The sequence below is a fragment of the Colius striatus genome, chromosome 1 (assembly GCF_028858725.1).
Source record: "Colius striatus isolate bColStr4 chromosome 1, bColStr4.1.hap1, whole genome shotgun sequence".
NCBI lineage: Eukaryota > Metazoa > Chordata > Aves > Coliiformes > Coliidae > Colius > Colius striatus.
In genome coordinates, this window is record NC_084759.1 from 42,604,444 (window position 1) to 42,621,633 (window position 17,190).

The 17,190-nt window shown below is 42.0% G+C and overlaps 1 protein-coding gene across 6 annotated transcripts in view; it reads left to right on the plus strand.

Annotated features, from left to right (window-relative positions):
• Positions 1-4,762: 4,762 nt before the first annotated feature.
• Positions 4,763-17,190, plus strand: part of LMO7 (LIM domain 7) — a 133,490-nt gene continuing 121,062 nt past the window's right edge. For 3 of the 6 annotated variants that reach the window (XM_061995578.1, XM_061995594.1, XM_061995588.1), the window contains exon 1: positions 4,765-4,949. In XM_061995578.1, coding sequence (XP_061851562.1) covers positions 4,782-4,949 — 168 coding nt within the window. In that variant the 5' untranslated portion in view covers positions 4,765-4,781. Of the gene's footprint in view, positions 4,950-17,190 lie in introns of all 6 variants that reach the window. The other 3 variants (XM_061995603.1, XM_061995610.1, XM_061995618.1) reach the window with 2 other exon arrangements.

The window sequence follows — 17,190 nt, forward strand, 5'->3', positions numbered from 1 at the left end:
TTTGTTTCTCAAGCCTAATATGTTAATAAATTGTCAAAAAGCTTTCATTAAACCAGTGTTTGCTATTTGTATATGTAGAAAAACAACATGGATACAGTTTTGCCCCAGAAAAGCCATACTAGTAACTAATGCTGCTTCAAATGGTGAGACTGTGGAGGGCACAGGTGGGTGAATTTCTACAGCAATGTGAAGTATCTCACCGAACTGAAATAAATGCTAGAAAAGTAGTGGTTGTTGCCATAAAGCTCTGTGTAATAGCCATGATGCTTATATACTTTTGTTCCCCTTTAGGAATATCTAATGTAAGTTTGTCAGGTGGCTTTACAGAATGCTATGTGATACCTTTCCCTCATGCCATCCCTCTCACCCCACCCACTGGATCTGAAGGTACCGTTGGCCAATTTCTACACTTGAATTAGTAACAATTTCATTGTTTGGCTTCTTTTTGGGTTTTGTTTTTTGGCTGGTTTATTTCCAAGCAATTATTATGCTTTAAGGTTGGTTTAGGTTGATGCACATACTTTTGACATTCCAGAAAAGTACTCCTTCTTTGTTGTTTTCAAGTGAAATAATTCAAGTTTGCTTCCAATCAAGACCGCTGCCAAAGGAAACTGAAGCTACCATGTCCCAGAAGGTGCTTTCATTCTCTGTCAATTGTCATCGCACGAACAAAATGAATGAGGTTACACCAGAAGCAATCTGGCAGGGTTTTCCTTCTTTATAGAAAAGAAAGAGGCCTGGGAGTCTGTCTTATCGCTTAAGAACATCTTTTTCACTCTAAAGAGAAGTCAGAGTATCTGTCTAAAACATGTCACCTGGAGAGTCCACTAACAACAAGAGTCTGTTTTCTACAAATGAGCTGGTTGGAAAAGTGAGGGGGAAGAACAACACTAATGAGCTTCTGCCTTTTGAGCACTTTTTCACCCCAATAAAGCACAGTGTCATTAAGGCTTACTTTATGTCACTGTGCTCATTCGTAAAGCCCTGGAACTTACTTTTAAATAACAATCAAACACTTCAGTAACCAAAGCAGCTGCCTTGTCTTCCTGCTAATAGCAGAAAAATCACATAAAAGTTGTCACAATTTAATGGGGATATTGTATGTATGTGACTCAGAGGACTACATTTGAAGTAAGCCATAGTCAATTACAGATGATGTGCTTTTAGGGTAGAGAGGAGAGCAAGGAAAGAGAGGAAGTGCAGTTCAAAGCTGTTAAAACCAGCTACATATGCTCTTCATCAGCATCATACGCTCTTCAGTGTTTAGGAGGTTTCAGTGAGTTTAGGTAATAAATGGAGGGGGCTCTGTTTTTATACAATTTTGCAAATAATTTTAGAACTAGAGCTTTAACGAGTAGGAGGACTAATTAAAGGAATTCATAACAAAGGAAATCAAGGTTAAAAGAGTAAACTTCTGGTGGGAATTTTCATGGTCACACTGGAAAAATACATCACTGTTCATCTCCTGTTTATGAATATACAAGACGGTACCTTTGAGTGAATATTGCTTTTGGAGAGGTTCTCAAAAGTTTGAGATGACAGAGGAAGAGCAACGCACCAATTTTTGAGCTGAACTGTTCCTCGTGCCTGCACGGTCCCTCACCAGACAGAACCTTTGAGAGACTGCACTGCAGAAGTGCTCTCACCTAAGACATAAGGTAAGGCAACGGCCTTCCAGTGCTTGTAAGACTACACTTTGGCACAGGACAGGCATTGGTGACCACCCTGAGCAGCAGAGAAAGTAAAGGGATCTACAAGATGCTGGAATATCTTTGGCACTAACAGAACCTGTATAACGTGGATACAAGAAGTAGAGTGGAAATGCTTGGCTAGCTCACGGAATCCAACAGTTAGATATTGACCAGGGACTGGTAAGCTCTGCAGACCCCGTGGTGCTTTTGGCTTGGCCGTGCCCCTGTACATCTAACTTGTGTAATGCCACCAGAGCCTGGCCACCTCAGTGGGGAGCATGGTTTGGCCACAGGCAGACAGCAACTGCCAGGAAGTCCGTCTTCAGCTCATGCAGCCTGGGCTGGCTGTACAGGTCATCGTATGGAAATGGGGTGAAGAGATGATGCATGCTCAGCACTTACGTTAGTTTTAGCTGAGTGGAGCTGGTGTGCTATTAAGCACTCGGGATTGTTCGCACTCTTTTAAGTGTATTGGTGTAAGTTTTTTTTCCCCATGTTATTAGAAGCATTTTGTTGAGAAACCGTAAGAACTTAATAACCAGTACAGTTCTCTTTCCTTTTCAGTCATGAATGCATGATTCAGTCAAGGAAGGGAGAAAGAAGTGTTTTCTCACACTGAACTAGGAGTTTTAGAAAACAAACACTTAACAGCCCATGTTTAGAAAACAAATATGGTCTTTCAGTAAAAGAAGAAGCCAGCCTTGGTAGAAAATATTACTGCCTCCAGTATTTGTAGAGCTCTCTATGAAAAGGATGTGACGTAAACTGTTGCTTGACTTACCCCTAGAAGCACACACACTGAAAAAGGTCTGTTTTTGCCAAGTAAGACAATGTTATGTTTGCCACTTTTGACACCAACAACTACCAGTCCATGCCTGGTGTATGCAATCTTTCTCTGATCTAGGAGTCTAGTAACTAGTTAACACAAAGGAATATTAAGCTATTTTGGTTGTTCAGGCTCTTGTAGATAAACTATCTGTGACATTTGATTTAAAAATTTGCTTTGAAGCAGAAACTTGTGTGCTGGAACTTTTTTTGTGTAGTGAATAACTTTGACTTAAGCTGCATAGACCACAGCAGCTTTTATTAAAATGAGGTTGTAATCAACTTACTTGATTACTCAGTGGAATTATTTGATTTACAACATTAAATACTTGATTTGTAAGAAAAGTGCTTTGACTTGCCATGAAGTGAAATAAAACAACCAGAAATAAGTGAGAACTTGGAAACTGCTTTTCAAACACTTTGGTTAGTAATGCCAGCTAATGCAAACTGATGTCAGCCAGCAGCAACAGCACATACATGCTTTATTTAGGCTTTTCTTAAACCTCTGTGGTCATGAATTTAAGACAGCGAGACAAGAGGGTTGTTTTCTGTTGCTCATGCCTCCCACTCTAGAAGAATGCAGATTCTTCATTTGTATTTCAACTTGGGGATGATATGACTTAAAGCAGGAAAAACAGTCAACATTACAGCTTGGATTATAGTTTTGTTTGTCACTGCCTCTACAGCATAGATGTCTCAAATCATACCACTGTGAGAAGCTAACTATATCATGTCTGTGCATTTGTAATTTGAATAAAAGTCAGGCATCTCCTGTGGGACTTATTTCAGATGAAGTTATTGGGTTTTCCTCCCCGCATGTACCACCACTAACACTCATTTCCACATATTGCACAAACTGATGGCTAATAGCTTCTTGCTATGTTGGTCTCCTGAAATCTTCATTACTGTTCTGAGAATGTTGTTTACAGAGCAGAAATGAGATGAACTCCCCAGTAACCATCTCGGGAAAAGCTACTTTGTGCACAGGATGAATTTATTTTTTCTTGGTAGTCCTTACAAAAATACATGTTCTGATACATAAGCAAAAGATGGGTGCAGCAATCAAACTCTGTTTTGCTTACAGAGAAAATAAGGCAAGAAAAAATATTATTAATAATATTATTAAAAGTTCCAGTAGAAAAATGTCATCTTAAATACAATAAAATGTAACCAAGTGTGTTTTTTTTTTTTTTTACAAAAGAAAAAAACCCCTAACACTGGGCCTGAATATTCCAGAAAATGGCTCTTTTTTCCTGGTCTTTTATTAACTCTTCTGCTCTGCACATGTCTGTTCCTGTACTGGAAGAAAGGGTTTTTGCTGTGTTTTGTTAGCACACCTGCTCCCTCTCAGCTTAGGTCCCTAGGTCAGGGTGGAAGAAGCTTTGCTGCGGCGTAGCGTTATTCCAACTCACCCAATGTCTGCGGTTACCACAGGGGCCAGAGCCCAGCGTGGCACTCACCCGGGCTCAGGAGGAGCTGAGCTGGGGACGGGCGCACCACGACAGGGCTGCAGCTCAGCGTCCGAGCCCAGGAAGGCGTGCAGAGGGTAGAGGTCATAACGAACCTGTTGCGGTGTATCGGAGGGCAGGGGGCACGAGTGAAATAAAGCAAAGGGCATCAATGTGGTACTGCGAGCAAATCCACATCGAGGCAAACGGTGTCGCGAGCAGGAGGGAAGGCTGGAGACCGAGCGGTGAGGTTCTAGTTTTGTCCCCGGGTACCTCTGCTGCCGTCAATCTGTGTGGAAAGCGCGGGTCTCTCCCGCCTTCCAAAGCAGCGGGAAAGGCTCCAAACTTCGTCCTCAAACGGGACAACGCCGCAGATGAGTGTGGAGTCGTTCCCCCTTCCCCTCCACCGCCCCTGAACCTCGGGGCTGCCGCCGGGCGCCGGAGCAGCCTCGCCGGTGAGGAGCTGAGGGAGCCCGCGCGGGACCGGGGCGGAGGCGGCCGGCCTGAAAGGTGCGATTGTCCCCAACTATTCCTGGTATGCGCCGGGGCGGGAGCCGCCGGGGGCAGCCTCCACCGGGCGGGAGGGCGAGAGGCGGCCCGGCCTGGCCCGGCGGGACGGAGCCCCCGCCGCGGAGGAGGAGGAGGAGGTGGGGAGGGCAGCCCCCGGGAGGTCGCGGCGCTGCTCCACAGCGGCGGCTGCTTCGAAATCTTGCGGTGGAATTCTTGAGGGCCAGCGGGCTCCCGGGAGGGGGAGCTCCGCGGGGAGGAGGTGGAGGGGGAGGAGACGGCGCCGGGAGCGTTAAAAGGAGGCAGCTGAATGACAGCGGCTGCTCTTCGCGCCCCCAGCTCGTCGGAGGACCGGCCGCTCGCCGCCGTCTCCCCCTTTCAGCTCGCTCCTTCCCTCACGCTGCCGGCCATGGAGGGGAGAGAGGACGCGGAGTGTGACTGCCAGGCAGCGTTCGCTGAAGCTCGGCGATGGGTAGAGGTGAGGTGTTTCTCTCGGCCCTTTTGCGTGCCGCCCCCGGCGCCTGCCCCCACCTTCTCCCGCTCGCCGTCGGGGTCCCGCTGCACCCCCCGCACACGGCCACTGGGGAAGGACACTGCCTCTGCCCCCCGCCTCTCCCCGCCGTCGGGTAGGAGCTCCAGGGACGTGGCTCCTAAACTTTGCTTCTTTGTCAGCAGCTGCACGCTGCTATTTTTAGAAGATGTCGTGAAAGCCTACAGAGGTCGGTCTGCAGTATCTGGTAGTATCGCCAATGGCCCCCTCCCCAAAATCCAAATTAAAGGCTGGTGCGGTTGCCCTCCTGTCATTAAGGCTTGTAATTTCATGCCGTCTTGTAAATTACTTCTCTAGCGCTTGCTCTGAGACAGCGTGAATTAAAGGCGCTCCTCTCCTTCCCGTCTCAAAAGAGATCAGGACAGAGAGTAACCTGAAATTACAGTCATTGTCTTCTCTCCGATGTTTAAACATGAGTGTCTGGCTGCACATAGTTCTTGATGTAAATACCCATGTTTCTGTATCGTTGCACAAAATCATGCTGGTGCAATACGTGTTGATGCCTGGGGAAAGAGTTTGCTGACAGGTGTACCCGAGTGTGTACGTGTGAGTACAGGCTAGTGAGCGAGGCTGATGGTGTGGAAGGTGGTTTGAGGAATTGTTACAAGTATCAAACAGCCTCACATAGAGTCATTGCGTGCTTTGAAGGAGGAGCTTTGGCATGATGGTTTATCTGTATATTATTGTATTAGGCTTGATTCTTTGCACCCTTTCTCTTGAGGTGAAACTTCTGTTGTCAGAAATGCTATCCCAGTAACTTTCAAAGAAGAGTGTTGCTTTTTACCCCCATCTTTCTAAGCTTGTCAAGACCTGAGGCAGGCTTCTTTGTTTCCTCTGTAAAACGATGACATCTAGTGCTTAAAATCTATTGAAAATTTTGAATCGGGAGCACTGTAGGCAAGGGTATCACAAATGACTTCCAGGAGTGTCTGTTTTGTAAGTGCTCTCTGAATACAGGTAATTAAAGTGTCCATTTTGTAAGAGCTAGCTGTGAGTTTAGGCAATTAAAGCATTCCTGTGTCGCGTATATGTTTCTTGCGTTGCAATCTTTGAATTGGCAGAGCTTATTTCAAGTAGTTTCATTAAGGTGATGTAATGTCATCTTTGGAAACCCTGTTTTAAGGGTTTGGGGGACTTGTTTTGATTATTATTAATTTTCACTTGATATTCACTGGCTGTGCTATTCCTACAAAAGTTTCCTTCTTTGCCTGCCAGTAGCAGAGAGGTGCCCTAGCCAAGCGATCTAAGTGTAAAGTGTGCACTGGGTGGGAAAAATCTTATGTTCAGCTTCCCCCTTTCTACATCTAATTTGTGCAGCTATACTTTGTTTCTGATATGGGGAAGTTGTTCTCATTTTGAAGTAACTTTTAAACTTACTCTCTGGAGAAATGTTTTGTTGTAAATCAAGTAACTTAAAAACCTGGAGGTATTGATAAACAGGATGTTAAGAATTCCATAAGGTTGAAGGAAAATATAAATATTTATTTCCCTGTGAAATGAGGTTTGCATTTCAGAGGATCTGTTGTATTTCTCTACTCTTTAAATCCAGATGGATTAAAAAGTCAAGACCAACCATTTCCGCTGTTGTATCAGAAGAGAAAAGATATTTTTAGAGCAGTGAGACATGTCCCAAGGTTTTGTGCATCTTGTTGAGACACAGTGGTGTATACACAATTGAGAGTTTTGATGAGTCCTAATGATTAAGCAATTAGTTTTGAAGATCAGACAGACTTCCAAATATTTATGAACTTGAAGTTCTTATGTTTTGGTAAGGTTTCCTGTGGCAGTTTCACTCTAACATTAGAGTATGATGAAAGCATACAAACACTAGCTACTATATATTTAAAAGAACAAGCAAAAATATTTTTGTAAACTGTTGCTATTTCTCTTTGCTAATGAAAAATGTGTTAATGTATCTCTATATTTCAATACAAAACTTTCTGGACTCTGAAGTTTAGAAAAACCTCTGAAGATGATCTCAAACCTCAAAGCTGAGGGCTTTTTGTAACAGCAATGAGCAGCTGTATTTGCCAGATCTTAGTGGGGAGGGAGGGAAAATAAGGCACCTCAAAACATCAAAAATTTTCACCTCATCAATTCTTGAAGCTTCTGTCAAGAGCAAATTATGACCTGGTCAAGTCCATCTTGCACTTGGTCACAGCTGGAGTCTAAATGCTGTACAGCAGCCACTGCCTGGTGGGAGCTCAAATGCTTGATCGTAATTGTTATGCTATATAAAACCCACCCCAAAACCAAAACAAAAAAGCCAAACACTTGATTAATAACAACAAAGAAACCCACATCTGATATCTGATGTTGGTTAATTAAAGACTTTGTTCTTTAATTCAGATGCATGTTGAGGCACAGTTTATGATAATGCCGACACGTCAGGTCTGTAGTCTTTACAGTGCAAAGATGTGTTTAAGTTTAACCCCCAGCCTCTTGTGTGTTATGTGCTGTGTGAACCAGAAGCAGAGATAATGGTGCTGGTTAGTCACTCTGGGAGAGCTGGCTGTCAAGGTCATCTCCTTTTTTTGGGGAAAGAGTAGATGTTTTCAGTGCAAAACTCAAGCTATTCTCAGGTGTCCTCTATCCAGAACTTGGCATTGATTATTGTTGTTCTTGCATATGGGACTCACAGAGTCTTCTGAGCTCTGTCTGTAACAACTGGTGCTGGCCAAACTCATATGCAGCTCAGCCTTTACTTAGCACCTAAGCTAGGCAGGTGGTGAATGCTGAAACCAGAATTAAATACTGAAACACCACAATTTGGAAATAGTTTCTCTAAGGTAGAGCTGTGTTTGCCAAAGCTAGAAATAGCTGGGTTAAAATTGTTTTACTGCGCTCTGTTCCATATTATACCTTAAGCAAGCCAAAAGCTGTTCTTCCAAACCAAAGCATTCTTCTCCCAGCTATTAAATCTCCCAGACTGCCGAGTCTGTTTTCCTGCCTCAAGATGTGGGAGGGTGGTCTGCCTCTTCCTGCCTGCAGTCCACCATGAAGTTCATCCTTGTGAATGGAGACGTGGTTCCTCATTCTCAGAATACCCTTCATCATTTTAAGTGATGCCTCTCTAAGAGTTCAAGGGGAAAGAAGAGTATGTGCTGTTTCCTTGTAAAACATCTCAGCTTTTGATTCCTGTTCTGTTTCTCGAATGAACCCTAATCTTCAGGTAAACGTCTATGGTTTGAAATTGTTTGCTAAAGCAACTTGAAACCTGAACCACAAAGTCTGTAAATCTTTAGAGTGCCCTGAGGCAAATAACACTTGATTTTTATTTTTTTCCCCCCTGAAGTAGCTGAATGTACAGATCCTGTCTGAGGGGCAGTGAGCGTGTGCCTGAATGAATTGTTGGAGTAAAACAGCAGAGCTGTAGGAAAGCATGTGGAGCAACCTTGACAATTCCACTGAGGTGAAAAATAGGTGTTGGGCAAAGTAATTCTTAACATTGCAAGCTATTATGAAGCCTCTTGGAAGCTTATTTTCTTCCTCTAATAGCTGATCTAGGGTTGTTGGAGTCATATGTTCTGACAGATACAAATTTAATCTGGCACTGTTATCGAGAATGTCAGTCACAAACAGGACCTTGTGGTCTTGGTACTGTTCCTTATGCAGGGACACTGCAGCCTTTCTAGACAGAAGTCCTTTCTAGTGCCAGTGCTGCCCAGTGTTGCTAGAGAATGGGTGTTAGTCCATTAGGATTTCTGTAGCACAATAAGATTTATGTCATTTTTGATAGGTAGCATTAGAGGAAGAGAGCCTGGCATGTCTGGACAGCACCTAAAGGTAACTCTGCTGCTTGTATCTGCTGTGGCTGTTAAGTAGGTGGTAAAACAGCCTAATTTATCTGAATGCTGTTTTATACCCCAGCAACTTCATTTATTATCACATTACAGTGTACTTTTCAGAGTAGAAAACTATCTGCCTTTGTGATTTAAAAGTATCTGTTACATTTTGGATGTTGGAAAATTATTTGGGGTGTGTACTTCCCCTCCACCCCCTGCCTCTCCTCCCTGCTTGCTCAGAAGATTAAAAAAGCAGATTTGCAGAGTAGCTTTGGTAGAGTCAGCTTGAGGATAAAACTTGAGAGCCGGGACTACTTACTGAAATCTTTTGGTTTGGACCAACAGTGCAGCGATCAAATCCAGTGAATGGTCTCTGACATGTGGTCACCAAATGTTTCTATTTGTTGAAAGTCTTTGAAGTCTGCGTTTCTACTGTATATTTTTATGGCTTCTGCAAATGCAGCAAGAAGTCTAGCAGCAATGTTTTCTCTGTATTTGCATAGAGAACTTACCTCAGTGATTATTTTATTTTGTTTTTCCCCCAAGCATGAATCTAATGCATAGAGTCTGGTAAGGCAGATGGGAAGAATAACTGTAGAGACAAAAGACTCATCTTACTGTTCAAAACACCTCTTGTAGGTACCTTTATTTTACTTGAACTTAGTCATTCTGAAAAGGTTTTCCTTGTTTCTGGGTAAGGTGCTCTCAGCCTGTAGTCAGTATCCTGGATAGTGTCAGAATGACAAATGTGTGAATGAGAAGGCAAAAATCTCTATATATTGTGTTGCCTAAACCATGTCTAATACTGTGTTATTCTGTCAAGTCATAAAACCTGGGTGGGCTGGTTTCTGGAGAACTTCTTACAGCACATCTGCCAAAGTCCTGGCTCACATCTGCATACAGGATGTATTTAACCCTACTTTATGTGGATGCATCAATATTTCATTATTGTGTGTAGTTCCTTGGCAGTGAGCCCTTGCATGGAGTAAATCTAAGTGTATCCAATTAATATATAAATATTAATTGGTATGTGCTCTTAAGTAAATAGTGTGGTAATGTAAATCCTAGAAATAATGTTCTCCATGGACTGCAGACTGTGGAAGTGCTGTGGCAAAATGTCCAGGGATCAAAGTAATGTTTTAGGAGGAGAGGATGACAGTAATACTGTTTTATCTCACTGAACACTACTCTCTCTGTTACCGTTGCCTCTTTTATTTCTGGACCTCAGGAAAGGAATCTGTGGTGTGTTTGGTGATGTGTTTGAGAGCAAAACAAAACAAAAAAAACAGCCTCATTTTTGTTTGGGTTTTTTTGCTTGAGAGTAAACTCTTCTTTCCTAGTTTCAGCAAGGTGGGTTTCTATACTTTCAAGTTAAGTCTACATTTGGATTTCTTGGAGATGCTCAAAGTCTGTCTTCATGTAGTCCTGTATGATGGGTATGCATAGCTGTGTGCTGACTTCACAGTATAGTTTCCTTTGTGGATGGTTTCTCTTTGTAGTTTTCTGTGTTGTTTTAATATTTTGCACAAAAGCAGCATCTGCAGGCACTTTAAGAGGAAAATTTAACTTGTTAACTATAGAAATGAGTATGTCTTCTATACCAGTGAAATTCATTGCAGCTTAAGGGGATCTGCAGACAATTCTGACCGGACTTGTGTTTTCTTCTGTTCTGTATTTTGTGGTCACCAGCTACAATTAGCCACGGTGCTACTTTTGTTCTTTTTATTATTGTATTTTCATTTGTCCTCTTTCAACTGTGTTCTTTTGTGAGGAGATCCTTTTTTTTTTTTTTTTTCTTTTTCCACACATAGTCTGTGGAGGAGGTGAGATGATGATCTCCATGTTTAACATGCTCTCCGCACCCACCACCCTGCCTTACTACAAACTCCCTTTTAGTACGTTTTCTTTGTCAAACACTTTTTTTTTGTGGTCTGAATTTTAAAGTTTTTAATGAGCATTTGTGTGTATTACATTAGATGGTGACCTTGCTGGGCTTTGGAAAACTTTTGTTTTATTGTGTTGTAAGAACCAGATATGTTCCAGCTGTTTCTTGTACCTACCACTCCTCTTTTAAGTTCCTTTATCCACTCCTAGGGAAGTTCTTTAAAAAACAAAACAAACCCAACCTTTTCTGCTTGATGAGACTAACAAAACTCTTTACTATCATTTTTTTCCCAACTTCAGCAACTTAATGGAAAACAGCATGTGCTGTCAGACCCAGTGTCCTAGAAATGCTTCTGTTGGTCTAAGGTGTGCTTGACACACCTAACTTATTATCCAGATTACTTTAGGAGGAGTGTTTTGGTTTTGCTTTTTTTCTATGTATCTGTATACTGTCAACCCAAGGGAAAATCTAACTGTAGTGAATAAGCTACTTTAAAATATGTTCTTTTCTTCCTCATTCTGTGAGCTTCTGCAAGCAGCTGTAAATTTAGTACTTATGAATAGTGCTAAATTTTTATTCTTCCAATGAAAAGAAAAGATGTATGGATCTGACTCACAGTGTACTAGCTTCCAGTTGGATATTTAGCTGGAAAACTTTTGTGTTGCGCTGAATAGAGAAATGTAATTTCAGCAGTCTGTAGCATTTGTGGTGCAAAACATCTGGGATTATCTTAGACGGGCGTGAGGGCTGTAAGGCTCACTTTATTTTTTTTGCCAGTTCTGGGTGTGTTGGCACATTTTTTTTGCACCAGCTCATGTGAAAGTCTTAACTTTTCTTTCTGGATGTGATTCAGCTTTCAGTCATTCCTATTAGAAAAGAAACCTGATATACTAACTTTGAGAAATAGTTATTATGATGTTGGCAAAAAGTCGAAATTGTTGTCATGTAACACAGCTTAAAGGGAATATCTGGGTTGGGATCACATCAAGTAGTACAGATAGTGAAAACCATTGGTTGGGCTGTCCTCCTAGGGTAGGTCCCAAAACAACATGCTTTGTTGTTAGTGTTGGGACGTTATCACAGCAAGGTGTCACTGAAACTTCCGATCTCGCCATGTGCATCTCCTGCCTCCTTTTGTGGTGGCAGTGGCATTTATCTGACCCTCCGGCAGTCTGGCTCGGGGAATTCATCAGATGATGGAAACTTGGCCTGTTTTGTGGTGATAGGTGCTCACTTGGCTCCTGGGAGGTGACATGAGCACCAGCACTCCTGCCAAGAAAAAGGTGGTGTTGGTGCAGTGGGCCTTTTGGTGGCAGCTCACTGTTGGGTTGCAGCCAAGCTAGTGGGATGAAGACAGGCAGACACCTGAATTTAGACAAGCTATCTCTTTCCCTGGAGGCTTCTCAAGTCACCTGCTTCTGCTCATTGCCTGGCTCTCTTCCTTCTACTACTTGGGAGCTGTTCACTAGACGCCCGGGGTCGAGATATAAGCTAGACACCTGAATTAAGGAGACTGGCTTCCAGCCATAACTAACTTCTTTGGGATGAATATCATAAGGTTTTTTAAATACAGTTAGAGAGCTGTTTTAAATATAAAGTCTGCCCAGATTTTCTGGACCAAAGCACTTGAAAGTATTTGATACGCTTATACACCGACTTCCACTATGGGAGAAGCTTTTGCATCTCTCTAGAGTTTCGTCAGCTGGGACACGGCCTTCAGAGGTGTTGGGCCATCTGGCCCAGCAGTTCTGCAGTGGTCACCACCTGCCCTTCAGGAGTGCAATCTAATCTTAGATCTAATCTCCAGTGTTATTTGCAAATTCTTTCCTGGAAGTAATTTATAGGCCCTGCTATTTGTTGTTTGTTTATTATTTTCTCCTTCAGGAAGGAATTTCAAAAATCTGTCTTGTGGAGCTTCATCTGAGACTTTATGTGGTCAAGTGACCATGTCAGCTAGTAAATCATGATGTGATAAAGAATGGAAGCAAACGAAGCCAGATGCCAAAGTGGCTGCGGAGCAGAGGAAGAAAAATTAAGATCCAGGTTTGATGTTATAGGGGTGGGAGGTTTTGTATCAACAGCTGTTGCACTGCCTTGAAATGCTGCTTTGGATACTATTTCAGGTTAGGTGAAGCTGAGGAAGAAGCTAGGCATTCCTGTGTTTCTGCTCTAGGAGAAGCCTCTTTCTTCTGTCACCATGCTCCATTTGCCTAAACTGTGCTACTGAGAAAACGTACCTTTTGATGCACCTGAGAAGTGTAATCCTGAGCAAAAATGGGCTAGACATTTGATTGCAGGTTCTTTTGTAAATAGAAGGGCTAGTAACAAAGTGCCATCAACTATCTTGTACTAGCTACGAAGTTCTCACCTTTTGTGTAATTTATTTTTTGAAATATCAAGTGGGCATCCTCAGTGCAAGTTCTCAGCATTCAATAAAGAGGTTGCGTGGAGTTACTTTTCTTTGGACTGAGTAAGAAATTGGGTGATGACAGAGACATGAGCTCCAGGTGCAGATGGATATCTTTTACAGACATTTGACTGATGCTGTGGAGGTAAAAAAAAAAAAAACCCAAACCAGCCCTGATATAATAAACATCAACTTGATGATTATTCAGGACGGTATTGCATCACAACTACCAGTTTTATGAGTCAACAATTTTTTTTCAAAGACAAATCTCCATTAAGATGCACAGACTGGTTGTTCACTAATGACCTAGCACTCATGCATCTGTTAACATCCAGAAGTCCCCTGTGACGTTGGAGTAGATCTTGCAGGCATGGGCTGTAATCTCATTTGAGAGCATCGTTAAAGACTCCAGGAAGTTCTGCATGTCACATGTCAGTGGATGAGGTTGGGAGCTGTGCTTTGGCGAGAAATGACAGAGGAGAGAGGCTTGGAAAGGGAAGAGGAGAAATGTGCACCTAAGGTTATCTGTAAATAACTACTTTTTCCTCCTTACTGGAGTGAATTTCTTGCCTTGTAAGTATTTAAATGATGAGATTTTGTAGAACACACTGGCTTTTTAAATCTAGGGGGGATTTTTTTTTTGCATTTGTTTTGCATCTTGGTCCTTTAGAAGATTGGAAGCATAGAGTCTCAGACTGCTCTAAATTTCTGAATGTGTTGTGATGCTTATTTTTATTTTTTCACTTATGTATTTGTAAAATCAATATCTCATCTGCTTTACCTGCTATGGGGCATGGAAGCAGACTGTTAGAGCTGACTGAAAAATGCATGTGTGTGTGTGTACCTTCTGGTTCCTTTATTTGGGGGGGGGATTTTTTTTCCCCCTTTCTTACTTCCTCAGCTAAGAATTTCTAATTTGTAGGTTGTTTTGGGTTTTTGTGGATGGTTTTGGTTGGTTGTTTTTTTAAATATGGCAGCTAAAATCTTGTGGCATTGCATTTTCTAGTGGAATCTTTGATCTTTGCTTGTGAAAACTGTCTCCTCTTGAAAATGACAGTAAAAACGTGAATGTTCTTTCTCTAAACTTACGGAGATATACCATAGTTAAGAATAATGGTATCGAATCATGTCTGATTCTGAAGATAATGGTTCTATTTGTCAGAGTACTTTACATTCACATTTTGGCAACAAGATTTGGTGTTTGCTTTCTGGCAAGTTTCTTGCAAGAACTGTATCTGCTGATGATGGTAACAAAGCGTTAAGATGAGAGCCGTGTCTCCCAGCGCGTGAGCAGACGTGGTTGGAGGGCTGGCAGGAATTCAGTTTCATGTGTCTGGTGCATGGATGGGTTAGATGAGATCCAGCAGTGTGGATTTCCAGCAGTGACTCATCTGGTTGCTTTCTTTTTCTTATGTGATCAGCTAGGGAGGTAGGATAGAGGAGGGTGTCTCTCAGGCAGTAGAAGACATATCTAATATCACGCTACCTTTTGGATACAGAGGAGTGAAATATGGGAAGAATATTTGTGAGTCGCATCTGTTTTTAAAGGTATGAAGGCCTTCCTCACCTCAGTCTTATTTTCTTTTCATTTCCTTAAGAGTTTTATCCCTAACCTAGCTGCACTGTGGCTGTAGCTTGGCCACATCTCATCTTTATTCTTGTGATGTTGGGATTTGGGAATGGATGAACCTGGTGCAGGCTCAGTTTAACAGGCCTTTTTCCTTGAGGGAGGATATGGAGAAGAGATCTTGATCTGTGAACCTTTCTCATCCCAACCTCAGCATGTGCTTCTCCACTGAAATAAGGAAGTGTATGTGTCTTTGTTTCATGTTGAGGTAGAGGATATGCATTCACCTTTGGGAAGGGGCACTCTTCTGCAGGCTGTTAGCAGAGGTAGATGTGACATGCACCAGTCTTACCAATGGTTTTCATCTACTGATGCATATAATGTTGCTTAGATTGCACACAGTGGTTTCAAATTTTGAAAGAGATGCAGATTAAGACCTTTAAGTGCTTTGACTGTGTCTACCTACCATCTGATGTCAGCTGGGGATTGGAAACAGTGTGGCTGCTGTCACACAGAAATCCATGTGAGCCAGTTTAGGTCTGGCAGGAATACCCACGTATTCTACAGCGTTATAGCATCCTAATCTCAAAGGATGTTTATGTTGTGTGAGTTAATTGCAGCCAGACACAACTCATCATTTTCTTTACCTAATGAGCCTGAATATTGCTTACTTTTTGCTTCTAAGTAACTTCTTTTGTCTGTCAGGAAGACTTTTTTCCAGAGTGCTAATAATACATAGGTTCCTCAACTATTGTCCAAGTACAGTGGCTGATCATCTTTTTAAAAGCTTGATAGTCTGTTATAGAGTGCAAAGTCCATACCATGAGAAATGTCTGTTGGAGAACCTTCTCTTGAGACAGCTGCTTTAAATCCCCTCATGCTTAGAGGTAGGTACATGGGTTTCATATGCCTCCTTTCTTTCCTGTGTTAGATACGTAATTCTGTGATCTAAGACTCTCAACCTTTGTGTAAATGTTAGCATTCTCTATCCCCTCCTATCTACTTCTAAACTAGTTTTGATCCTGTGATTTGGAAAAAAAATAGATAACATAAGGGAGATGCAGATGAAAATCCATTCTGTGTTTATAACCAATCTGATGGGCAGCTTGAGGTATTGAGGATCTTAGTGTATGATAAGGAATACTCTGGGGACTGAATGCGGTTGTAACACCAGCAATCGGGTACTGAAAGTCCTAGCACATTGCGCATGTGGTGTTGTCACATTCCTCCTTTGTGTGGTGGGGCTTTTTTTAGCATAGATCTTGTGGCTGTGTTGCTTTCTGGTTTTCTGCTGAGGAAAATCTGGTTTTAATCTTGAATTCTAAGCTGTGGGTTTTTGGGAGAAGCTCAGAAATAGGCAGGAGTCTTCAGTATGAACTGAAAGTTTGATTGTTTCCTGGATATAAGCGCCAGGACACTTTCTACTTTACACTGCTTTTGACCAGGGTCTGTTGCAGCCACTCCTGGTGATCATTAAAACATCACCACTGCTGCTGATTTTTACGTGGCATTAAACTGACATGTTTTGGAATGTTTACATTGCAAATTTTTCTATATTTAACTTTTTGAGCACAATTAGGTTATAACATTGTCATGAAAATGCAGTTTTGGTTAAACACTGCAGTGAAGTGTATTATTTAACGACATCTGGAAGATTGTATAAGCACTGTTAAATCATTGCTGTCAGACCGGAGTTGTGAAAAAACCCTCTGAAGCAGTCACTGCTTTCAGGGAAAGAGTTCTCCAGCAGTCAGAATATTGGCACAATGCTGCTTTAGACCTTGAAGCCCCTTGGTTCCCTTACTGTATTAGGGTCAACAGATGCTTGTTGGTGATGCATGTTGCAGATACCACTTTCTGCATTCTCAGACAATGGGGAAGCTGCTGCATGGAGCAAACGAGCAGCTCATGTTCTTTCTCTGCATAGGTTCATTAACCAAGTTACCCACATATGTTCAGTCTGGAAATACTAGAGGTCTTTGATCTTTAAAACTTAATGTTTGAAAATGTAAATGATGCATTTCTTTGATCTGCTTCTTAAATTAAATGGTAATTGTGAACATTACATTAGGCAGCTTTCCACTTAAAGGTTTGTACTTTTCATTTCACACTACGTTAATTTTAAGTCTTGTATCCTTGCTGGTTTTTCATCGGTGAATTCTGGTGAGGGGGAGATCCTTATGTTTCTACATGGCTTTGTTATCAGCAGTGTGTGTATTTAGTGATTAGACCTTAACGTGAAATTTCTTTAGTGCTGATGCCAAGAGTTGTCACTTGTGCCTATGCCTGTATATTCACGGCTAGAGTAATGGGAATCATTAAGGCTAAACAGTAGAAGAAGAAGAGAGTTTGATTTGTGTGTGCCCAGAGTGGGAGACTCCGATTTAAGATGTCAGGAAACACAGGCATCTTCTAATAGCAAAGTAGCAGAAACTCTTTACCTGGGTCCTTCTGCGCTACTGGACTATTTGCTGTTTCCTTTTCAAGATACTGTCATCTTCTGATCAGAAAGCTACTAGGTGATT